The 25,243-nt window shown below is 47.5% G+C and overlaps 1 protein-coding gene across 2 annotated transcripts in view; it reads right to left on the bottom strand.

Annotated features, from left to right (window-relative positions):
* The window catches only part of atf6 (activating transcription factor 6), a 540,099-nt gene that overhangs the window by 396,100 nt on the left and 118,756 nt on the right, over positions 1–25,243 (bottom strand). For both annotated transcript variants that reach the window (XM_072511677.1, XM_072511678.1), the window contains exon 9: positions 18,807–18,898. In XM_072511677.1, coding sequence (XP_072367778.1) covers positions 18,807–18,898 — 92 coding nt within the window. The remainder of the gene's footprint in view (positions 1–18,806; positions 18,899–25,243) is intronic.

The raw sequence follows: 25,243 nt of genomic DNA, 5'->3' as shown, positions 1-25,243 counted from the left end.
GGGGATAGATATGGGTGGCTGAGAGAGCAGGGTAAGGCGCTGGTGGAAAGGATGAAGTGGGAATGTGAGTTTTTTGGGGGGGGGGCGGGGAAGAGATAGGATGGGGGCTCTGGTGTGAGGCGATGCCGTGAGTGAATTCAACTTGCTCCTGTGTTAGAATGAGCTTGATTCAGATTAAAGTGGTGCACAGGGTGCACATGACTCGGGCTCAGATGAACGGGTTCTTCCTTGGGGGTAGCGGATGGGTGTGAGAAATGTGGGCAGTGGCTAGCGAATCACATTCACATGTTTTGGGGTTGCGAGAGGGTGGAGAGCTGGGAGGCAGTGTATGGGACCTTATCGAGGTTAGTGGGAGCAGAAGTGAAGCCAGACCCCATGGTGACGATCTTTGGGGTTTCGGAGGTGCCGGGGCTGCTGGAGGGGAGGGGGGGTGCCGATGCTGTGGCCTTCACCTCTGATTGCCCAGCCATGGATTATTTTGAATTGGAGCGGATAGGCCACCCAAAAGCCCTGGAGATGGATGTATCCATGTCCTTTTTGAAAGTTACCATTGAATCTACTTCCGCCTCCCTTTTTTGATCGTGGTTGCTGCATATAAAAGAAATGTAATTTCTACTCTTGTTCTTCTGCTATTTACCTTAATCCTGTCTCCTGATTATCATCATTCCTGCCGATGGTATGTTGTTCACTTCAAAGGAAACTTGGATAATTTTGAGCATTTCTATTAAACATTCACTGAAGAACAACCCCTGCTTCTCTAGTGTCTCCACAACTGAAGTCCCTGATATAATGATAATAAAACTTCTCTGCACCCTCTTGTTAACTCGTACTTGTGATATCAAAATTAAACTGGTATTTCAAATCACATATGGCTGTGAAATTTCCAGCATAATAATTATGTCACCGAATTTTAAGTCTTGAAAACCCTCGGCACCTTCCCTGCCCACGCAAATTCCAAGACCAGCGCCTCCACTTTCTGGAAAAAGGCCTTAGGGAGAAAAATCGGGAGGGACTGAAAGGCAAACAGGAACCTTGACAGCACATTCATCTTTACCACCTGCATCCTCCCCGCCAATGGCAAGTGCAACATATCCTACTTTTTAAAGTCCCCCTTAACCTTTTCCACTAACCCTGTCAAGTTCCACCTATGCATTGTAGCCCACTCATGCATTACCTGAATCCCCAGATACCAAAACTGCTCCCTTGCCACCTTAAATGGTAGCGTCCCCAAGTTCCAGATCTAGAAATTATGATTTGGGGGGGGGGGGGGGGGGGGGGGGTTAATTGTGTCTTAGATCCGAGCCTGGATAGGTCAAGTCACTATTCCCGGAGTCCATCAGGACTGCGCGAGTTGTTCTTGAAGAAAGCTGCCATGAATGTGACACGCTGAATGTCCTCCCTCTGCGCTGTAAGCATTTTATGATTTGCTTGCTCATATTATCCTTGCCACTTAATATTTTATGGAAATCGATTCCTCTCTCAACCCCCCGGGATTAGTGGAACAGATCAAATTTCTCAGCCTCTCATAATTTTTAGGTTTGCATTATTCTTTCTCTTCAAAATATTCTCCAATAAAACAATATTATTTTATGATGGTTGCCAAAAATTCTAGTTTCCAAATTCTCGGTACTTTAAAATGAAAACTGGCTAAAATGATTTGCTTTAATTTCCTTAAGATGCATTCCAGCCTCGCTGGCACAACCTTAGATTGATTTGATACTTGCATTCAATAGTTCATTACGTCAGGTGATATACTGCAATGAAAATATTTTCAATTCATAACTCTTACACAAGAGTTGCTTGCACAATGAACATCCACCCTTCTCCAGTCAGCAGCAAATTTAAACACGGATTTGAAACAGTGCTGTGACTGTAACACGAATGTTCAACAGTATTACTGATCCAAATTACCTGCTTGTTGGTCATCATACGCAAAAACAATTTAAAATCATAGAACAGTTACAACACAGGAAGCCATTCAACAGATCATTTCTGTGTCAGTTCTCTCAGAGCAACCCTGCTCGCCCCATTGCCCTGCCCTTTCCCATAGCCAAGCAAGTTCAGGTGCTGATTCAATTACCTTTTGAATTTTTTTCAAAAATTCATTCTTGGGATGTGGGCTTTGTTGGCTGGGCCAGCATTTGTTGCCCATTGAACTGAGTGGCTTGCTAGGCCATTTCAGTGGAGGGCAGTTAAGAGTCAACCGCATTGCTGTGTGGTGCTGGAGGGCAGGTTTCCTTCCCTGAAGGACATTAGTGAACCAGATGGTTGTTTTTTTTACGACAATCGGCAATGGTTTCACGGTCATCATTAAACTTTTAATTCCAGATTTTTTTATAGAGTTTAAATTTCAAATGGTGGGATTCAAACCCGGAGCCCAGAGAATTACCCTGGGTCCTGGATTACTATTCCAGTGACTATACCACTAAGCCACCCCGTCCCCTGAATATCACAACTGAATCTATCCCCACCACATTGAAGAAGTGCTTTCTAAATCACAACACTTGCTGCAAAAAAAAAAAAAAAAAACTTTCCCTCAAGCCTTTATTGGCCCTTTTGCTATTCAGCTTACATCAATGTCACAGAACCACAGCAAATTTATGGCACAGAAAGAGGCCACTTGGCCCATCGTGTCTGCGCTAGCTGAAAAATGCACCATCCAGCCTCATCCCATTTTCCAGCATTTGATCTGTAGCCCTGCATATGATGTCACTTGAGGTGCATATAGTGACCCCTTTGAAATAATGTTAACGGTTTCTGCCTCTACTCTTCTTTCAGCCAGTGAGTTCCAGACCCCCCACAATCATCTGGATGCAAAATACTTTTCCTCGTCTCCCCTCTAATCTTTCTACCAATCACTTGAAATCTATGTTCTCCAGTCACTGCATTTTGATATCTTCCTGAAGTCTACAAAATCACAAAATACCTAGTGCAGAAGGCCATTCATCCCATCGAGTCTGGACACTAAGGGACAATTGATCATGGCCAATCCCGCCAACCTGCACATCTTTAGACTATGGGAGGAAACCGGAGCACCCAGTGGAAACCCACGCAGACACGGGGAGAACTTACAAACTCCATACAGACAGTGACCCAAGGCCGGAATTGAATCCGGGTCCCTGGCACGGTGAGTCAGCAGTGCTAACTACTACTCTGCCATTGTGCCGCCCTCCTCCTCGCTATCCATCGCATAGCCAATTTTTGTGTCATCTGATGTATCCTCTGGTGCTCAACCCTTCCACCAATGGGAATATGTTTTCTCGCTCTGTCTGGACCCCTCAGGATTTTGGACACCCACGTTTGAATGCAATATGCCCTTTTAAAGTCTATCACTATCTTCCTCAAAGCTCATAGTACTACCAAGTTTTCCATCATTTGCAAATTTGAAAAAATTTCCATGTACACCCAAGTCTAGGTCATTAACATCCTAGGACCAATCCTGGAGAATCTCACTGTAAACCTTCCTCCAGTCTGAAAAACAACTGTCCACACCAGTGTCTTTTTTATTCCATGGGGTTCAACTGTGCTGGCAAGCCAATTATATGGCACTGCATTAAAGGCCTTTTGGAAATCCATGTAAACAACAGCAGCATCATCGTCAAAATTCTGTTACTTCATCTAAAAACTCATCAAATTAGTTAAATATGATTTGGTTTTCACAAATCTGTGCTAGCTTTCCTTAATTATTCTACACGGTTTGAAATGACTGTAAATTTTGTCCAAAATTATTGTTTCCAAAAGCTTTCTCATCACAGAGGTCAAATATATTGGCATGTCATTGCTGGGTTTATCCTAATATCCTTTTTTTTTTAAAACAAGACTACAATATTTGGAATTCTCCAGTTCTCTGGAAGGGCAAAGATCACAGAGAAAGATTTATTGTTTCGTGTGAATCCAGAATCCAAATCCAATTATGTATTCCTTCACAGAGGCCAGCAGGCTGATCTGATGTTGCATAACTAACTCACTTTTCCAGGGAATTGACTTCCATGATGAGATCGACACATGGAGATAATTAAGACTTGTAAGCAATGGTCCAGAAGTTCCAATCAAAACAGTGGAGATGGATATTGCATTCATACGTGGGCAGAGCCCCTTTTCTGTATTACGGAGTGTAAATGGAGAAATGGTAAACTGAGCTTTGCAGTTCCACCAAATAGGGGATCACGTCACATGACTCACACCTCTCCTCTTTGGCTTTGACAAAAGGTGTCCCTTTGTCTGGGTCCCTGAGATGTTAATGTCAGAAACATTAACTCTTAAAGATAGGTTGCAGTGTCTTTTCTCCTAGCATATGAATTAGCTTCAGGCCAGGCGTATGAAATTTCCTCTCTGAATTTGGGGAGTTGTTAGGGTGTCTTCTGAGATAACGAGGTGTCAATTTCTGCCAAACTACCATATTAGGTCCTATTGTTCAAGGATCACAGATAGATATGGAACCTCATAAAATAGTTGAAACTTTGTTTGCATTGGCGGTGGAGCACAGGGTGTCCCTGCATGCAGACAAACTTTTACTTTGTGTGACGGACCCAGTACTCACAATGGGCGATATAATAGAGCTGCTGAGGCGCTTTGGCTCTTTTTCAGGATACAAGCTAAACGTGGGAAAAAGTGAGTGCTTTCCAGTAAACCCCCCTGGGAGGGGAGTTAATCTAGAGACACTACCTTTTCGTATGGCTGGTTCCAGCTTTAGGTATCTGGGGGTCCTAGTAGCCCAGGTTTGGGGCAGTCTCCTTAAACTGAACTATACGAGCTTGGTAAGTCGAGTCAAGACTGATCTGCAAAATGGGATAATCTTCCCCTGGCTTTGGCGGGCACGTCCAGTCAATTAAGATTAATGTCTTGCCAAGATTTCTGTTTTTTGGAAGTCAAAAAGTTGATTATGTCCTTTATATGGGCGGGCATGACCAGGAGGATTCTTAGGGCAGTCCTTCAAAAGGATAGACAGTCAGGGATCTTGGCGTTGCCGAACCTGATATTTTACTACTGGACAGCTAATGTGGAGAAGATGTTGAGTTGGTGTAGTGACCCGGGAGCCACGTGGGTGCGGATGGAATGGAAGTCGTGTAGAGGGTCTGGTCTGAGGGCATTAGCGATGGCCTCATTCCCATGGTTGTTTCCACTTTGAACATATGGAGACAATTCTTGCAGAATTTTAAATTGGGGTCAGTGTCGAAGCTGGCTCCCATTTGTGCAAATCATCTGTTCGAGCCTATGAAATTGGATGCCACTTTTGTGGGGTGAACAAAGAACAAAGAAAAGTACAGCACAGGAACAGACTCTTCGGCCCTCCAAGCCTGCGCCGACTATGCTGCTCGTTTAAACTAAAATCTTCTACACTTCTGGGGTCAGCATCCCTCGATTCCCATCCTATTCATGTATTTGTCAAGATGCCCCTTAAACGTCACTATAGTCCCTGCTTCCACCACCTCCTCCGGCAGCGAGTTCCAGGCACCCACTACTTTCTGTGGAAAAAACTTGCCTCGTACATCTCCTCTCAACCTTGCCCCTCGCAACTTAAACCTATGCCCCCAATGAGTGATCCTTCTACCCTGGGAAAACTGGGGAAAATCCTCTGACTATCTCCTCTGTCTATGCCCCTCATAATTTTGTAGACCTCTATCAGGTCGCCCCTCAACCTCTGTCGTTCCAGTGAGAACAAACCGAGTTTATTCAACCGCTCCTCATAGCTAATGCCCTCCATACCAGGCAACATCCTGGTAAATCTCTTCTGCACCCTCTCCAAAGCCTCCACATCCTTCTGGTAGTGTGGCGACCAGAATTGAACACTATACTCCAAGTGTGGCCTAACTAAGGTTCTATACAGCTGCAGAATGACTTGCCAATTTTTATACTAAATGCCCCGGCCAATGAAGGCAAGCATGCCGTATGCCTTCTTGACTACCTTCTCCACCTGTGTTGCCCCTTTCAGTGACCTGTGGACCTGCACACCTAGATCTCTATGACTGTCAATACTCTTGAGGGTTCTACCATTCACTGTATATTCCCTACCTGCATTAGACCTCCCAAAATGCATTACCTTGCATTTGTCGGGATTAAACTCCATCTGCCATCTCGCCGCCCAAGTCTCCAAACGATCTAAATCCTGCAGTATCCTCGGACAGTCCTCATCGCCATCCGCAATTCCACCAACCTTTGTGTCGTCCCCAAACTTACTAATCAGATCAGTTGCATTTTCTTCCAAATCGTTTATATATACTATGAACGGCAAAGGGCCCAACACTGATCCCTGCGGAACACCACTAGTTACAGCCCTCCAATCAGAAAAGCACCCTTCCATTGCTACCCTCTGCCTTCTCTGACCTAGTCAGTTCTGTATCCATCTTACCAGCTCACCTCTGATGCCATGTGACTTCATCTTTTGTATCAATCTGCCATGAGGGATCTTGTCAATGGCCTGATAGACAACATCCACTGCCCTACGTGCATCAATCATCTTAGTGACCTCCTTGAAAAACTCTATCAAGTTAGTGAGACACGACCTCCCCTTCACAAAACCGTGCTCCTCTCGCTAATACGTCCACTTGCTTCCAAATGGGAGTAGATCCTGTCTCGAAGAATTCTCTCCAGTAATTTCCTTACCACTGATGTAAGGCTCACTGGCCTGTAGTTCCCTGGATTATCTTTGCTACCCTTCTTAAACAAAGGAACAACATTGGCTATTCTCCAGTCCTCTGGGAAATCACCTGAAGACCAGTGAGGATCCAAAGATTTCTGTCAAGGGTCAGCAATTTCCTCTCTTGCCTCCTTCAGTATTCTGGGGTATATCCCATCAGGCCCTGGGGACTTATCCACCTTAATATTTTTCAAGACACCCAACACCTCGTGTTTTTGGATCTCAATGTGACCCAGGCTATCTACACACCCTTCTCCAGGCTCAACATCCACCATTTCCTTCTCTTTGGTGAATACTGATGCAAAGTATTCATTTCGTCCCTCGCCCATTTCCTCTGGCTCCACACATAGATTCCCTCCCGTCCTTCAATGGGCCAACCCTTTCCCTGGCTACCCTCTTGCTTTTTATATACACGTGTAAAGCCTTGGGATTTTCCTTCACCCTATTTGCCAATGACTTTTTGTGACCCCTTTTAGCCCTCCTGACTCCTTGCTTAAGTTCCTTCCTACTTTCCTTATATTTCACACAGGCTTCGTCTGTTCCCAGCCTTCATACCCTGACAAATGCCTCCTTTTTCTTTTTGACGAGGCCGACAATATCTCTCGTTATCCAAAGTTCCCTAAATTTGCCATATTTGTCCTTCTTCCTCACAGGAACATGCCAGTCCTGAATTCCTTTCAACTGACATTTGAAAGCCTCCCACATGTCAAATGTTGATTTACCCTCAAACATCCGCCCCCAATCTAGGTTTTTGAGTTCCACCTAATATTGTTATAATTAGCCTTCCCCCAATTTAGCACCATCACCCTAGGACTACACTTATCCTTGTCCACCAGCACTTTAAAAATTATTGAATTGGGGTCACTGTTCCCGAAATCCTCCCCTACTGAAACTTCTACCAGCTGGCCGGGCACTTTCCCCAATACCAGGTCCAGTACAGCCCCTTCCCTAGTTGGACTATCTACATATTGTTTTAAGAAGCCCTCCTGGATGCTCCTTACAAACTCTGCCCCGTCCAAGCCCCTAGCACTAAGTGAGTCCCTGTCAATATTGGGGAAGTTAAAGTCTCCCATCACAACAACCCTGTTGCTTTCACTCGTTTCCAAAATCTGTCTACCTATTTGCTCCTCTATCTCCTGCTGGCTGTTGGGAGGCCTATAGTAAACCCCCAACATTGTGACTGCACCCTTCTTATTCCTGATCTCTACCCACATAGCCTCGCTCCCTAGTTCTCCCTCAAATTTTTCACCTTCCGACCTATTGCTCCGGTACCCACCTCCCTGCCATACTAGTTTAAACCCGTCCGTGTGACACTAACAACTAGCACTAGGGTGGGAGGGGGTGGGGCTGGAGAGAGAGTGATCTGTTCCTGGAGGAACGGTTTGCCAGTCTACAGGAACTGTCAGAAAGGTTTGGGCTCTCCCAACCAGATTTATTCAGATATTTGCACGTTTGCAAATTTGCAAAATGGATTTTTCCAACATTCCCCCATGGCCCCACCAACCTCTCTATTGGAGAGGGTTCTTTCACTCGCAGGGTCAGAGGAAGGGAGCACTTCCGGTAATTATGTACATATTATGTCGGAGGATTCAGTGTCAGTGGAGGAGGTTAAGGCTAGATGGAGGAGTAGGGCCTATATTAGTTGACAAGGTGTGGAGTGAGGTCCTGTGCAGGGCGAACTCCACAGCCTCTTGCACGAGGCTTGGTTTAAACCAATTCAAACTAGTTTATCGGACGCACCTGATTAAGTCCAGAATGAGCCGCTTCTTTGCAGGGGTGGAAGACAAGTGCAAGCACTGCTCAAGAGATCCGGCTAACCATTTGCACACGTTCTGATCTTTCCTCAAGTTTGTGGGTTTCTGAATCTCCTTCTTTCGCACCATGTTGCCGATTCTGAAAATTGAGCTGGTGCCCTGTCGCTTAGTGGCCATGTTTGGGGTGTCAGACTAGCCGGAGCTGTGGACGGGCGCAAGGGCCGATGTCCTGGCCTTCGCCTCGCTTATTGCCCAGAGGCGGGTACTGCTGAGGTGGAGGTCTGCTAATCCACCCAGTGCCGCAATGCGGCTGGGAGATCTGATGGAGTTCTTATACCTAGAGAAAGTCAAGTACACTGTGAGGGGAGCTATTGAAGGGCTAAGGAGTTGGTCACCGTTAGTTGCTGAGGGTTAAGTTCTGTGAGGGGTCAGGCTATGTTTTAGGGCTTTTATGTTTGTATTTGTGTTTCATTCTGTTGTCTTTTGACATTTTTTTTGGATTATATAAAATGACAAATTTGAATAAACATATATTTTTTAAAATAATTTAATAGAGACTGGGTAGATAGCTCATGGGCAAAAACGTCAATATATTTTAAAAATCAGTGAAAGCCAAGAAAGGCAAGTAGCATCAAATTACCTCACTGCAAATCTTAGTGGATTCAAGGTTATGTAGGAAAATTTCACCTCAACTGTAAAGTAACAACACAACCACAAAATCAGATATCCGTTTAATTCTGGAGCAGAGCAGTGAAAGACATCTGCAGACATCTTGGACAACGTGGGTTTCACATCTGAGGACAAGTAGCTCCACCATCTCGTGCTCTCTGCTGGGTTTTCTTCAGAATAGCGCTTTTTTGAAAAAAAAAGGTCAAGGGAAGGAAAACGCTATATCAACCTCAGAAATTCCCAATCTACTGGCAAAGGAGCACAGCACGTCTCTGCTTAAATGTTGAAATGTACATACACAGAGCCAACCTCTGGATTGCATAATACAATTCACAACCAGGCAATCTTAACAGTGGCCCTGCTAACTGTACTTATCAACTTCATCATTCACTATTCTGGATGCATCCGACTGGTAGTGCGAACTAAGAGAGGAGTGATCATGATACAGTTAGTGTTGTGCCATAAGACTTCCAGAAAACATTTGATTAATCTTTGCGAGGTTTACGTTCAAACACAGAATTTTAGAATCAAAGAGAAAACTGCAGATAAACAATTGGCTGTGAATAAGGACTACAAAGTAGCCAGGGTGTTTGTTGTAACTGAGCTATGGTCACAGATGTCATCCATAATTCTGGGATTAATGTGTGTGTGTATTATGACAAGCACCATTATCTGGTAAAGCAAATTGCAACTATGCTATTTAAGTACTGCCTCATACTGCAAAATACAAGGCAGAGCCGATGACAAAACTTTAAGTGATATCAAATATCAAGTACTGTTAATAGTTTTGGTCTGTATTTCGTAAAGATATAAACAATGGAAAGGATTCAAATCAAGTCATTTAAAATGGTTTGCAGCTTTTTGAACAAAAAGAGGTCAAGGAGATTAGACGGGATAGGATGGGATTAAGGACAAACACAACCAAAGTTTTGAAAATATTATCAAAGGAAAAAGTAGAGATGTAAAAAGATGGATGCGCAAAGTCTGAGAAAAAAGGTTTGATTATAACTGACAAAGCCGATTTCCGGTGGCGACCATGCTGTGAGTGGTCGTACATTTGGTGGCTCCCGCTCATGGTGAACGTTTTGGACCTTTTCCCCAGAGTTACGGTGGACCTGAACGATAATGCAAGGTGCTGGTGAGGTAGAAGAAGAGAGTTCCCCACTGGTGTATGGATTTGTGGACCAGAAGTGGTCTAAAAAGAAGAGAGCGTTCGTCAAAAACTGATGTGGAGCCTGCGACACAGGGGAATATGGCGGGGGGGGTCAGGAACCGAAACTGCCAGCCCACTGGTCGACGGATCAGTTTGTGGTCTTTCTCCATAAGAAATTTACTTAGCAGAGGAAGGAATATCTGGAGGACATGGCAGGGTAGCGGATTCGATAAAGACGGGGATTGATCGCATGGAGCAGAGGTTAGAAGCTCAGGGCCAGGCGATCCAGAAGGTGGAGGAGAAGGTAGGCAAACACGAGGAGCAGCTAGCCACGATGGTGGAGATGGGGCTGATGAGGGACCATCAGAAGAGGCTGCAGGACGACTTCCGGTGACGGCGGGCGGGAGGCGGCCGCACAATGGAGGGCTCCCGTTCGGGAACGGCATTTTCGGGGCTTTACGCCCGGTCCCAGGGTCCACGGAGGCGGCAGAAGCAGGGAGAAGGCACGGAGGAGGCACAGTGAAGACACAGGAGGAAAAAAAAAACAAAGAAAACTGTCGAGGGTGAGCAAAAAAACGGCCGAAAAAAAAACAGCTGAAGGTCCGTCGGGGAGTGGAAAGGTCACCGCGGGGTCACCAAGGAAAATGGAGGCTGGAGCACCAGGGAAGGCCGCACTGCTTACGGCTGAAGAAATAACTAAGGTGATGGCTGCGGAATTTGAAAAGCAGTTGGCGCAGATTGCAAAATGCATGGAGACGGTGAGGAAGGAGATGAGGGAGGTTTTGAGTGTGCTGGTGGAGGAGGCGGTTTCCCCGGTGAGGACGGAGGTGGCGAGCGCAGTGGCGGAGGTGCGAGAGCAAGGGCAGGCGCTGAATGAAGTGGGGGAGACGTTATTGCAGCACGGTGATCAACTTGCCTCGATGGGGAAAGAGATGCGGAAGGTGATGGACACGAACAAGGATCTGCGAGGAAAAATGGAAGACCTGGAAAACAGATCCAGGCGACAGAATTTGAGGATTGTGGGGCTGCCCGAAGGAGTTGAAGGACCGAAGCCGACTGAGTATTTTGTCGCGATGCTGGCAAAACTATTGGGGGAGGGGGAGGATCCCTCCCGATATGAACTGGATCGGGCTTATCGGTCGTGGAGGCTTGTACCAAAGGCGAGTGAGCCGCCAAGGGCAGTGACTCTGTGCTTCCGTAGGTACAGTGTGAAGGAGAAGGTCCTGAGCTGGACCAAGCAGAAGCCGGTGGTGCAGTGGGCTGGAGCTGGTATACGTGTATACCAGGACTTTACGGTGGAGCTGGCAAGGAGGCGGGCTGCCTTCAACCGGGTGAAGAGGGCACTGTACATTAGCAAGGTGCGGTGCGACATTGTATATCCAGCGAAGCCGAGGGTGACTTACAAGCTCAGGGACTTTTATTTTGGAACGGCGGAAGCAGCGGAGGTGTTTGCAAAAGCAGAAGGACTGTGGCAGAACTGAGAAATTGAGGAATGGCCATGTGCCGATGTAACCTCATGACTGTATTTTCTTCTTTTTTGTATCACTGCGCGCGGGTGTAGAGACTAAAGGAGCCAATGTGGTATATATTTGGACAAGGGAAGGGACGGGACTTTCACTCGAAATGAGGGTTCTTTGGGGTGTAGGTGGATATGCGGGGTTTGTGTGCTAAAAGGGGATCTTTGGGCTTTTCTAGGGCCGGGCAAGTGGGAAAGGGACCCGGGCGGGGGCCTCCGCGCTGGCCGGTTTAAGCCGGCCAGTGAACGGGAGTGAGGTGGGGGGAGGGGCTGCGGCCATCGGAGCCTGGCAGAACAGGGTCCGAGTGGTCTAGCCGGGGTGGAAAGTTGGGGGGAAGGAACCGAGGTTGGGAGGAGGAGTTTTACAAGAGGCAGTGGACGGGAGGAGCTGGAGACCTGGGGGGTGGGGGAAGAGCTGTGTAAGATTAAGGGTGACTACGGGTGATCCCTGATTCCTTTTTGCCATTTTTTTATGTAAACATGCGGGTTGAGGTTTGGGGGTTGGTGGGTAGATGGGATCGTTGTTATTATGGGGACTGACATATCTTCCTGATTATTGTTTATTGTTGATGGATGTAAATGTGGGAGAAAATGTGAAAAAGGAGAAGTAAAAAAATTTTTTTTTTTTTAAAAAGAGGCTGCAGGACAAAGTGGAGGATCTGGAGAACAGATCACGCAGACAGAATTTGAGGAATGTTGGCCTGCCAGAGGGCAGCGAGGGAACAGACCCTGGTGTGTATGTGGCACGTATGTTCGGGAAGTTGCTGGGAGAAGGTGAGTTTGCTCGGCCCTTGGGAGGTGGACAGGGCGCACAAGACACTTATGAGGAAGCCGCAGAGGAACGAGCCGCCGAGGGCGATGGTGGTGCGATTGCACCGGTTCCTGGACAAGGAACAGGTCTTGAGGTGGGCCAGGCAGGCGAGGCGCTGCATATAGGAAGGCAGTAAGCTGTGGGTCTACCAGGACTTGGGTGCGGAGCTTGCCAAAAGAGCGAATTTCAATAAGGCGAAATCAGCCCTCTTTAAGAAAGGGGTAAAGTTTGGTATGCTGTACCCAGCGCGTTTGTGGGTCACGTATGAGGACCAGAAACTTTATTTCGGATCGCTAGAAGAGGTGATGAAACTTTATCAGGGACTGGCAGGAGATGGAAGACATTGAACTTGGGAGCGAGTAGTCATGTTTTAGAACTTTTGTTAAATTTCTTTTCTTCTGGTTTGTATCGTTTTTGAACTAAGTTTGGGACCGTTGCTCAGTTTTGTTTCCGGGTTGGCTTTGTTCTTGAAGGGGTTGGTGGGTGGAATTTTCTTCTTTGTGTTTGTTGGGGACTGCAATGTTTGCATATGTAAGTTGGTTGAGCGGGGTGGGGGGGGGGGGGGGGGGGGGGGGTGGGGGGGGGGTAGTATGCTTAGAGCCTATCAGGCTAGCTGGGGGGGCTAGCTCACGGAAACGCGGTGGGGGGTGAGCAGGTGATACGTTTGCTGATGGGGGTTGGGATTGTTATTTTGTTATGGGGTGGGGAGGGGGTATGGATCTGCTGACAGGGGAGGCACTGATGAATGGCGACAGGGTGAGGGTCAATGACGGTGGACGTCCGAGGGCGGGTCTGAAGCTGGAGGCTGGCCTAAGAAGGTTATGGCTGATTGGGGGGGGGGGGGGGGGGGGGGGGCAATGTTACCAGAGATGCACCCGAGGGTGGTAGATCAAACCCGGTTGAGGAAGGGGTGGGTTGGGGAGGTATTTCATTCGGCGCTAGATCTAAAACTAGGGGAGGGGTAATGATTTTGATTAATAAGCGGGAAGTGGGAAGCATAGTGGCGGACTCAGCGGAGGTAGCTACGTTATGGCGAGTGGTAAGTGTTTTGGGGGGGGGGGGCACAACTTCAAGATCCGAGGCTGGATAGGTCGAGTTCGAGGACAGGGAGGGGATCAGCGGCTGCAAAGGAATTAAAGGGGTTTATGGCACAGATGGGAGGGGTGGATCCGTGGAGGTTTGGACGGCTGAGATCGAAGGTGTTTTCTTTTTCCCATGTACACAAAGTGTACTCCCGTATCGATTTTTTCATTCTGCATACAGCTTTACTGGCGGGGGTGCTGGACGCCGAATACTCGGCAATTGTAGTGTCGGATCATGACCCACAATGGGTGGATCTATGGGTGAGCATATATTGCTCATAGGGTGAGCAAGGAGGGAGGCCAGCACCCACACTGGAGACTAGATGTAGGACTATTAGAGGAGGAGGAAGTGCATGCGGGTAAGGGAGGCCATTCGGAGTTATGTGGAGATAAATGACACTGGAGGTTTCGACAGTACCGGTTTGGGAGGCACTGAAGGCAGTAGTTAGGGGGAGTTTATTTTGATACGGGTGCATAGCCGGCGGATATGGGCAGATTAGTTAGGGAGATTATTCAGGTAGAGAGGAGATACTCGGAGGCCCCAGAGGCGGGACAGTTGAAGGAGCTGCAAAAGTTGCAGATGGAGTTTGGTCTGTTGTCTACAGGGAAGGCGGTGGGCCAGTTGAAAAAGGCGAGGGGGGCGGTGTACGAATATGGGGAGAAAACCAGTAGAATGTTAGCACACCAGCTTAGGAAATGTGTGGCAGCGAGGAAGATAGGAAGAGTGAAGGATAGAGGGGGAAACACGATCTTGAACCCAGCGGGGGTGAACGGGGTGTTCAAGGAATTTTATAGTAAACTGTACGAGTCGGAATCCCCGGCTGGAGTGGAGGGCATGAGGCGGTTTTTGGAAGGTTTGGAGTTTCCGAGGGTGGAGGAGGAGTTAGTGGAGGGTTTGGGAGCCTCACTCGGGCTCTTTGAAGTAGTAGAAGGACTGGAGGCTATGCAGTTGGGCAAGGCCCTGGGGCCAGACGGGTACCCAGTGGAATTCTACAAGACGTTTTCCGGGGTGCTGGGGCCCGCTGCTGTGGTCAGGGCTTTTAATGAGGCCAGGGAGTGAGGTGTTCTTCCCCCAATGTGACAAGCTTTGATTTCTCTGATTTTGAAGCGAGAGAAGGACCCAGAGCAATGCGGATCATACAGACCTTTTTGAATGTCGACGCCAAACTGCCAGGAACTATTATTGAGCGGCAAATATAGCTATGTATAAAGTGGGTAGTGGGGGAGGGGCCGATATGGGAGCAGGGAGAGGCGACATCATGTAAGGGCACAAGCTTGGGGGCACTGGTAACGGCACCTCTGCTGTTCTCGCCAGCTTGGTACTCCACAAGCCGGTGGTAGCGGCGGCTTTGAGGGTAGGGGGACAGTGGAGGAAGCATATGGGGGTGGAGGGAGCGTCGGTATGGGCACCAATTTGAGGGAACCACCGGTTTGTGACAGGGAGGCTGGATGGGGGGGGGTTTCGGAGGTGTCAGCGAGCTGGGATTGAGCGGATAGGGGACCTGTTTGTTGACAGCAGCTTTCCATGTTTGGAGGACTTGGAGGAGGAGTTTGAGCTGCCAGGAGGGAATGGGTTCCACTACCTGCAGATGAGGGACTTTGCATGGAGGCAGGTTTCGACCTTTCCGCTTTTACCACCTCAGGGGATACAAGACAAGGTAGTTTCGAAAATGGGAGTGGGGGAGGGGAAGTTCTCGGAAATTTATGAAGAGCTCATGGAATGGGAGGGAACCCAGATAGGGAGATAAAGCATAAGTGAGAAGATGGGTTGGGTGAGGAACTAGAGGCAAGTCTGTGGGAGGATGCTCTGAGTAGAGGCTCAGCCTGATACAGCCTGGTCCACGGGGCACACATGACGGTGGCCTGGATGAGCAGGTTTTTTGAAGGGGTGGAGAACAGGTGTGGGCGATGAGCAGGAGGGCCCGCAAATCATGTCCACATGTTTTGGGCATGTCCGAAGCTTAGTGGATTCTGGCAGGGATTTGCCGATGTCATGTCCACGGTACTAAAAATAAGGGCGGCGCCGAGTGCAGAGGTGGCGATTTTTGGAGTGTCGGAAGACCCGAGAGTCATGGGGGCGAGAGAGGCTGACGTTTTGGCGTTTGCCTCACTGGTAGCCCGGAGATGGATCTTACTGGCGTGGAGGGACTTGGAGCCCCCAAAATCGGTGGGTTTGGGCTAGTGACATGGCTGATTTTCTCAGTCTTGAGAAAATCAGGTTCGCCCTGAGAGGATCGACGCTAGGGTTGGTTCGGAGGTGGCAGCCGTTTATCGATTTCTCCGGAGAAAATTAAACTGTTAGCAGATATGATAAGGGGGAGTGGGGTTCGGGAAGGAGGGGGGTAGGGGGAGATAGTTTAGGCGTGATCAGCGAGTGAAGGAGGTGGGACTGGGGAACTATGTGTGTAAGCCATGCTGGCTGGGTATGGTTGTTGGTTGGGGGGGGGGTATTTACTGCGTGATGTTTACATTTGAAATTGTTGTTATATAATCACAAATGCCTTAATAAAATGTTTTTTTTAAATAACTGACAAAGCCATAAATCAAATTTAATTTAATAAGTAACTTCACTCTCAATGGATGTTGTTTTTAGTAATAACAAGTACGAACCCAGCATAGTAAAAAAGTGAATGAACCAAGTTGCTTAATTAAATAGGGTTTTTGGTTTTCATGTACTTGCAAAGACTTAGCAATTTTCAAGTTTTGTTTACTCTTGTTATTTTTGATTTTTTTAGCTCCTCGGTTGCAGATGTCTCATAGGTGAAATTGCCTTGTCTACTTCGTTGAAAATGTTATCATGTGCCCTGAAAGCTACTTCAAAGATAGCATGGTCTCATCAGGTTTTTATGTAAATTCTGCGTTGGTTCAACCCATTGCTGTCACAAGAATTCGCCTTGTGTTGAAACATGGTAAAACATAATTCTTCTTCTTGTTTTAGGTTCAACTGCAAATAAATAAATCTGATAAACATTTCCAGGAAAAGCAAACTCCTTTGGCAGCTATTAATTCTAATTAATTTTCATGGTCTTTTGTCCTGACCAAGTTCAGATGGATCTGACAGTGCGAACACGCTGAAGAAATTTCAGATAGATTCAAGCCAAAGGCTCAGTGATTGCAATGAAGAGCAGACCGATAAAGTTCCAAGGAAAAGAAAGAGACCAGCACCAAGCAGTGCTTCAGTAGCTCGCCATTAAATGTGCCTGAATGCCAAAAGATACATATGCAGATTAACCACACAGTTATTCCAACCTCAAAGCAGCTGTCCAACAACCAGCCAACTAATTGTTGTAACCCATCAAGCTGGGACACAGTTTCTGTGACAAGTTTCTTTTAACCTCTTAAATACAAGAACAGAATTTAAGGGGCTAATACCATAGCATATTTTAGGCAAAATTGTCACAGCATTTCTTGTAATACTGTAGAACTTAGCAAGAGCAGTAACAATCTCAATATCTTAGATCAGTGAGTGGAACTCAAATCTTCATTTGTTGGTTGGTCGGCTGTAACTCACTCTCACCTGACTCACAAGAGTTTAAGTCCCACTACAGAACTTCACCGCAAATTTCAAAGTTGATATTGCAGTGCAGTACCGAAGGACCATTTTTCAGATGAGAAATTAAACCAGATCTTCACCTAACCTTCCCCTATCAATTGGAGAAAAAAGACCCCCCCCTGAGTACAAGCCAAAGAGGAGCAGAGGAGCTATCCCCAGTGTCAATCAATATCACAAAAACAGATTGTATGGACATCACAACAGTGGGTGCACTTGGAAAGTGCTCATTGGCTTCGGGACATCTGGTGATTGTTTCTGGGGGTGGGGGGGGCGTTGCAGATGGCGAAAGATGGGTTGCATGTGTGGAGAAATTGCATCAAATGAAAACTGAAAATATTGGAATTTATTCATACTTCTAACATCCATCCCTAGCCTTGAAGTGAAGAGGGGGATGGAAGAGAGATGATGCATATTTGTAATTAGGAACTGGCGAACTGGATGTGGTGAGGGCGTCTTTTGTTTCAATGCCAGACAACCAGTGAGATTGAATGCAAACCGAACCCCAAATCAATGTCTTCAAACTTGGAGACTGCCATAAATACTTTCTTAATCAGCACATTCAATAAGCTACCACTGGTTCAATTCCGAACACATTGAAGGATAGAAGACTTTGGCTTTAGATATGCAGCACCAAAGCAATATGAAACACCACTAGGTACTGCAACAGTCTGGAGTCAGCAGCCTTCTCAACTACCCACTGCAAAAAAGGTTCAATTATAACTAACAAAGCCATAAATCAAATGTAATTTAACAAGTAACTTCTCAATGGATGTTGTTTTAGTGATAATGAGTACTTGGCAAAATGTGACTCTGGTTCTGATAAATGGACAAAAATGAGAATTTAGCAATCCTCTTATCTTTTATGTGAACAGAAATGAATGCATGGGATAGTGAACAGCATCATTAATACTGTACTGGACTCAGATCGGAGGGATTGTAGTAAACATGCCAATATAAGCAATAACAGGACTTTCCACATCAAGGATAGCAAGCCTGACTGAAGTCACAATTGCTGGAAAAACACAATAAAAAACTCCACTGCCATAACTCCAACACTTCAGTTTCCAAGATGGCTCCAACTGGTGATAACTATTTGTGTATTATTTAGCACCATTTATTCATCACCCAGGCATCACTCCAATGCACCCCCAATACTACCTCCGTTTATAAGCATTCCCTGGTCACACATTACAAAAAACCTACCCCATCACCATCCAGCTCTCTGTTTAAGTATTTATAATCTCTTGACCTTGGACTCACAATCCAATGATGGTCTTCCATTCAACCTATCAATTCGACTGTGACCTCAACACATTGACAAGCTCATGTAAAGGGCTACAAATTTCTGGGAATTAAACAGCAGGATCACAATTAAAGAAGCTTCGCTTTAAGCAGTTCTGCTAACTTTCGTACAGTTGCTTCTTTTAACTTGCAACCCCTAAAAAGCTGTACCTTTCCTGCTTGTTGCAATTAAGTGTCAACGCTGTCAACTACACAGTCATCCATGCAATTTTCTTCACTAAACTTGATTATCAAACAGCTTGGCAGTTATTTGCTCAATCTCATAACACAGCCAGCTCCTGTATCAACATATGGAACTAAAGCAGTAAATTGTACGTACTGCAACTTACCTCACAGAACCATAACTGAGTGCTATGAATGCCAGCAATACCATGGCACACATAGCTCTTCGCTTCGGAGTGGTAACTTTTAGTTGCTGATTCTGAAAGAGAAACGGTTACATTTATCAAATACACAGGCGATTCCAAGTGGATTAAACTTTCACATTTTTCAAAAAAGTACAAAACTCTCTTTTTCACCTTTGCCTGCCTTTTTCCAACCCTTTACAGGCCCGGCCACCTTTTATCTCAATGCCCTTTCCTCACATCAGCTGCATACGTATCACTTAATATCACTTCACATACCACCGAACAGAGATGCTGACGATTTACAGTCAAACAAAAATTACTTTTGTGTAATATGAACTCGGGTTAATATTTCATTTTCTAGTTTTTTAGCCATGCTGCTCATTAAATTTTTATGACAAACCCAGGAGAAACATGTGTTTCTTTCAAAGCCTGTCTTCACTTTGGATCATTTTACGCCAAACCATTTGTTGAACATTTCCAGCCAAATTGGCTATAAAATATAGACAGCCAGGCAAATAGTTATTTTTCCCTCCCAAATTGAACTCTCCCATATATCCCAACTCTCCATCTGTTTTTATGTAGATACACATAAATTGTGCGGTGCACAATCCTGCAGTCAAACAAATAAAGAAACATGTTCTAAATTTCAAACATTTAGATCCCAACAGAGCGATGGATGCAACAGCCTACATGGAAATATAAACACAAAAAGTAAGTGTCAGACTTCCGGTGACGGGGATATGCTGAGGAGTCGCACATCAGGTGGCGCTCCTTCCAAGAACCTGAAAATAGGCTCTTTTACACAAAATAGCCTGCTGAAAAAAGCATCCCCATACCTCAGCTAACAATAGCACAAGAGAAGATGCCGAACAACAGTATCGCCAGAGGCTGTAAGGTGACAAAAAGTGAAAGAAACTAGGAGAAACAAGTGGTCAAGACGGCGGACGCACAAGGTGACGAAGTGCCAGCCACAACAGAACGAGAGGGACCGGCAAATCACACAAGGTGTTTCCCCCTCACCAGAGGGATGGAGGAAGTTCCTCTCCAAGGGACATGGGGAGCACAGGAAAGTCAAGGTTGCAGTCGCCGAGGCCCTGGCAACCATGCAGGTGGCCCTGGACATGACAGAGGGGAGATTGGAAGCACAAGGGAACACCAAAGAACTAGAAAAAGCCTCAACAGATCAGAGTGACCGGATCGCTGCCCTGGAGATAGAAATAGCGAGGTTGGTCATGACGCAGGGAAGTCTGAGGGGGAAAAAGAGAGGACCAAGACAACAGGTCAAGGCGCCAAACCTTAAAGATAGTGGGCCTGTCAGAAGGGGTCGAAGGCAGGGACTCCACGGAGTATTTGGCCCAGGTACTGGGAAAGCTGGTGGGAAGGGACAGCTTCCCCAACCAGCCAGAAAGAGTTAGAGCCCACCGGTCGCTCTGGCCGAAATCCAAATCCGTCTGTAATCCATGGCTGGAGAGAAGCTGAGGCCGATAATCAGTACCAGTACCAGAACCGGGAAAAAATCTTGTGCCGGGCCAGGCAAACAAGGACCTGCAACTGGGACGGGTAGCAGATCAGGATTTTTCAGTTCGTTGGGGCGGACCAGGCCAAGTGCCGGGCGGAGTTCAACAGGGCGAAGTCAGCCCTGTACAAATGCAAAGTGGAGTTTGGGATGCTGTACCTGGCTAAACTGTGGGTCACATTCTATGGCAGGGAGCTTTTCTTCACGACCTTTGCGGACGCAGGCAAATTTTTCCAGGAAAACGGGCTAGAAAAACGGCAGCAAAGACAATGGTGAGAAGACCACCAAAAGGGACTGTATCAACCTGACAGACACTGTGTGCAGGACAGCACTACCTCACTCTGAATACGGGAAGGAGTTCTCCTTCTTCTCCCAGGTACGTAACGTATACATCCAGATTGACTTCTTGGTGGTGGGAAAATTGGTGCTTCCAGGAATAGTAAGAGTTGAATACTCTGCAATTATAATCTCCGCCCACGCTCCACACTACCTGGGTGTGAGGTTGGAGATGGGCCGTGCCCAACTGGAGGATGGAGGATGAACATGGCCCTCCCGGCTGACTAGGCTTTCTGCGAAAAATATCACAAACCAAAGACGAGTATGTTACTAACCACCGGAACACGGAGGTCTCACACTCCATGCTTGGGAGGCGCTGAAGGCTGTGATCAGAGTACCTCCATACTGGAGGAAGACTGGCAATGCTCAGAGGCCCCGACCGAGAGCTCCTGCAGAGAGGAAAAAGCTACAAATGGACTTTGACCTCTTCTCCATGAGGAAAGCAGTGGCACCAAGTGCTCCAGGCACAGCGGACCCTGCACGAACAAAGAGACAAAGCCAGCTGCCTGCTGGCTCACCAAATGGGAAAGCAGGCAGCCACAAGGGAAATAGCAGAGATTAGGCATGGCAGAGGCAAACTTTTAGCAAAGCCAGAAAAGGTCAACAATGCATTTGACACCTCCGAGCCCCCGAAAGGGACATGGGGATGAAGCAGTTCGTCGATGGACTGGAGATGTCAGTTGTGGGGGAGGATAAGTAACTGGGGATGGAAGTACCATTGGAACTGGGAGAAGGCATGGAGAGCATCACCTCCATGTAGTTGGGGAAGGCACCCAGACCAGACGACTTCTACAAAACATTTGCAACAGCTCTGGCCCCACACTTGCAGATGTTGTTCACGGACTCGCTGGCGAGGGGCACCCTGCCGCCTATGCCAGCACAAGCCTCAATCTCGCTGATACCCAGAAAGGACAAAGACCCAACAGAATGTGGGTTCTACAGACCCATCTCATTGCTCAATGTAGACCCAAAAATATTGCCCAAGAACCCAGTCAGGTGACTGAAGAACTGTAAACCAAAGGTGGTGACAGAAGGCCGAATTGAGGCTTTATTAAGGGTAGACAGCTAACATCAAACATCAGGCACCTGCTGAATGTGATAATGACCCCATCCGGGGTGAGAACACCAGAGGTGATCATCTCCCTGGATGCAGAAAAGGCCGTAGACAGAATCGAATGGAAATACCTATTCGAGGTACTGGAGCGGTTTGGGCTTGGAACGAGGTTCACTGTCTTGGTGAAACATGTGTACAACGCTCCAATTGGCGATCGTACAAATGGCCACCATCAACTGCACAGAGGCACAAGGCAGGGATGCCCGCAGTCCCCGTTGCTGTTCGCCCTAGCAATCAAACCACTAGCAATCGCCTTTAGAGTAGCAAAAAAGTGGAAGGGGATCCGGAAAGGTGACAGAGAACAGAGTCTCGCCCGATGCAAATGACCTGCTCCTCCACGTTGTGGACCCACAAAGCAGCATGGAGGGAATCATAGCGCTCTTGAAAGAGTTTAGAGCCTTCTCGGGCTACAAACTAAACCTGAGCAAAAGTGAAATCTTCCCAGTGAACCCACAAGGGAGAGGGGCAGAGCTGGCGGGACTGCCCAAAACAAATTCCGCTACCTGGGGATCCAAATCGCCCATGACTGGACACAGATCCACAAATGAAACCTGACCAGCCTGGTGGAGGAAGTTAGAAAGGACCTGCAGAGGTGCGACATACTCCCACGCTCTTTGGTGGGGAGGGAGGGTTCAGACGATCAAGATGAACGTACTGCCCAGCTTCCTCTTCTGTTCAGATCCATACTGATCTACATCCCCAAGGCCTAGCAACAGCTCCAGAGCATTTTCACCTGTGTGCTGAACAAGCTCTTTGGTTGTTCCTGAAGTTACAAAATGGTGAATTTTTGAAACCAGAACAGATAACCCGTGAACCAATCACATAATTCTGTGAAAGGGCTACATCAGGAGCAGGTTACAGATATATTGTGTGCGCGATATCACAGCTTGTGGCTGAGCACAGGTCAATCCTGCATATAATTTCATCATCGAAGGTTTATTTAATCCTGTGTGTGAGTTAGTCAGTTTTACCACAAAAGTCAGCAGTGAAAATCTTTCAGAAAATCAGATGTAAAGCTTTTCTTGAAGTTTTATTTACAACTGACATAGCCAATGTATTAACGCGATAATAAAACACACATTGCACTGTTTTGTATTTGGTTCAACAAGTTGCACCAGGAACACTTGGATGACCACCCAAATCGTTTTTTAATATTATGGAAATGGACCGCAGCTCAAAGGAACTGATGGGTGCGGTGGACCCCTGGATGTTCACCCACCCAGAGGAGAAGGAGTTTTCCTTCTTCTCCCCAGTACACAACGTATACACCAGAATTGACTTCTTTGTGGTGGAGAAAACGGTGCTTCCGGGGCTAGAAGAACATTTGTTCTTATGTTCTAGACAAAGTGGAATACTCCGCAATTGTGATATCTACATGGACAGGAGGCTGGAGACGGGCAGGGCCCAGCGCCCCACATGGAGGTTGGATGTTGCCCTACTAGCTGACAAGGCCTTCAACGAAGATATCGCAGGCCATAGCAGAGTACATGGAGAACAACCAGAACGGGGAGGTCTCACCCTCCACGTTCTGGGAAGCGCTAAAGGCCGTACTAAGAGAGGGAATCATCGCTTTCAAAGCACGAAGGGATAGGGAGGAAAGGGGGGCTAGGCACCAGCTGGTCGACTCCATACTGGAGGTAGACCGTAAATACTCCGAGGCCCCGACCGTAGAGCTCCTGGCGGAGTGGAAAGAGTTACAAAAGAACTTTGATCTGCTCCCCACCAGGAAAGCAGTGCTTCAACTCCTATACGAACACGGAGACAAAGCCAGCCGCCTGCTGGCACACCAGCTGAGAAAGCAGGCAACCACCAGAGAAATTGCACAAATCAGGGATACTAGAGGCACATTAGAAACAGAGCCAGAAAAGATCAACAAAGCCTTCAGGGCCTTTTACCAAAGGCTGTACACCTCAGAGCCCCCAATGGGGGAGTCTGGGATGAAACGGTTCCTTGATGGACTGGACATACCAGTCGTGGGGGAGGGCAGAAAACGGGGCCTGGAAGCACCACTAGCACTGGGAGAGATCATGGACAGCATTAGCTCCATGCAGGCGGGGATTCCCGGCAGACTTCTACAAAATCTTTGCGACAGCACTGGCCCCGCACCTGTGGGAGATGTTCACAAACTCGCTGGCTAAGGGCACACTGTCACCCACGCTAGCACAGGCCTCAATCTCACTGATACCTAAGAAAGATAAAGACCCAATGGAATGCATTGTCACACAGACCCATCTCACTGCTGAACGCAGATGCTAAAATACTGGCCAAGATTCCAGCCAAAAGGCTAGAGGACTGCGTGCCAGAGGTGGTCGCAGAGGACCAGATGGGCTTTGTCAAAGGTAGACAGCTTACCTCCAACATTAGGCGCCTGCTGAATGTGATAATGACCCCCTCCGGGGAGAGAACACCAGAGATGATCGTCTCCCTAGACGCAGAAAAGGCCTTCGACAGAGTCGAATGGAAATACCTCATAGAGGTACTGGAGCGGTTCGGGCTTGGAACAGGATTCACCTCCTGGGTAAAACTCCTATACAACGCTCCCAAGGCGAGCGTACGGACAAATAACACCAACTCCCGATACTTACAGCTGCACAGGGGCACCAGACAATGATGTCCACTGTCCCCGCTGCTGTTCGCCCAAGCGATCATGCCACTAGCAATTGCGCTCAGAGCAGCAAAAAGCTGGAGGTGGATCCGAAGGGGCAGCAGAGAGCAGAGTCTCACTCTACGCAGATTACCTGCTCCTCTACATTTCGGACCCACAAAGCAGCATGGACGGAATCATCGCGCTCCTGAAAGAGTTTGGCGCCTTCTCGGGCTACAAACTCAACATGAGCAAAAGCGAGATCTTCCCGGTACACCCACAAGTAGGTGGGGCAGCACTTACGGGACTGCCGTTTAAACAAGCCCAACACAAATTCTGCTACCTGGGGATCCAAATAGCCCATGACTGGAAAGGGATCCACAAATGGAACCTCACCAGTCTGACAGAGGAAGTAAAAAAGGACCTGCAAAGATGGAACATACTCCCACTCTCCCTCGCGGGGGGAGTCCAGACGATCAAAATGAATGTGCTGCCAGGGACCTCTTCCTATTCAGAGCCATCCTGATATACATCCTCAAGGCCTTTTTCAAAGCACTAGACAAACTAATCATGGCGTTCGTATGGGGGGGGGGGGGGAGAGGGAAGAATGCTAGGATCCCAAAGAAGGTCTTACAAAAAACAAAATCAAGGGGAAGGCTAGCCCTCCCAAACCTACAACTCTACCACTGGGCGGCGACGGCCGAGCGAATAAGGGGATGGATCAAGGAGCCAGAAGCCGAGTGGGTGCGCGCGGAAGAGGCCTCCTGCAAGGGGACCTCCCTCCGGGCCCTTCGCCACGGCGGCACTCCTATCCCCACCCAAAAGACACACCAGCAGCCCGGTGGTGATAGCCACCCTCCAGTCCTGGA

This window comes from Scyliorhinus torazame, chromosome 7 (assembly GCF_047496885.1).
Source record: "Scyliorhinus torazame isolate Kashiwa2021f chromosome 7, sScyTor2.1, whole genome shotgun sequence".
Classification (NCBI taxonomy): Eukaryota; Metazoa; Chordata; class Chondrichthyes; order Carcharhiniformes; family Scyliorhinidae; genus Scyliorhinus; species Scyliorhinus torazame.
This window is presented reverse-complemented; position numbering and strand designations above follow the sequence as displayed.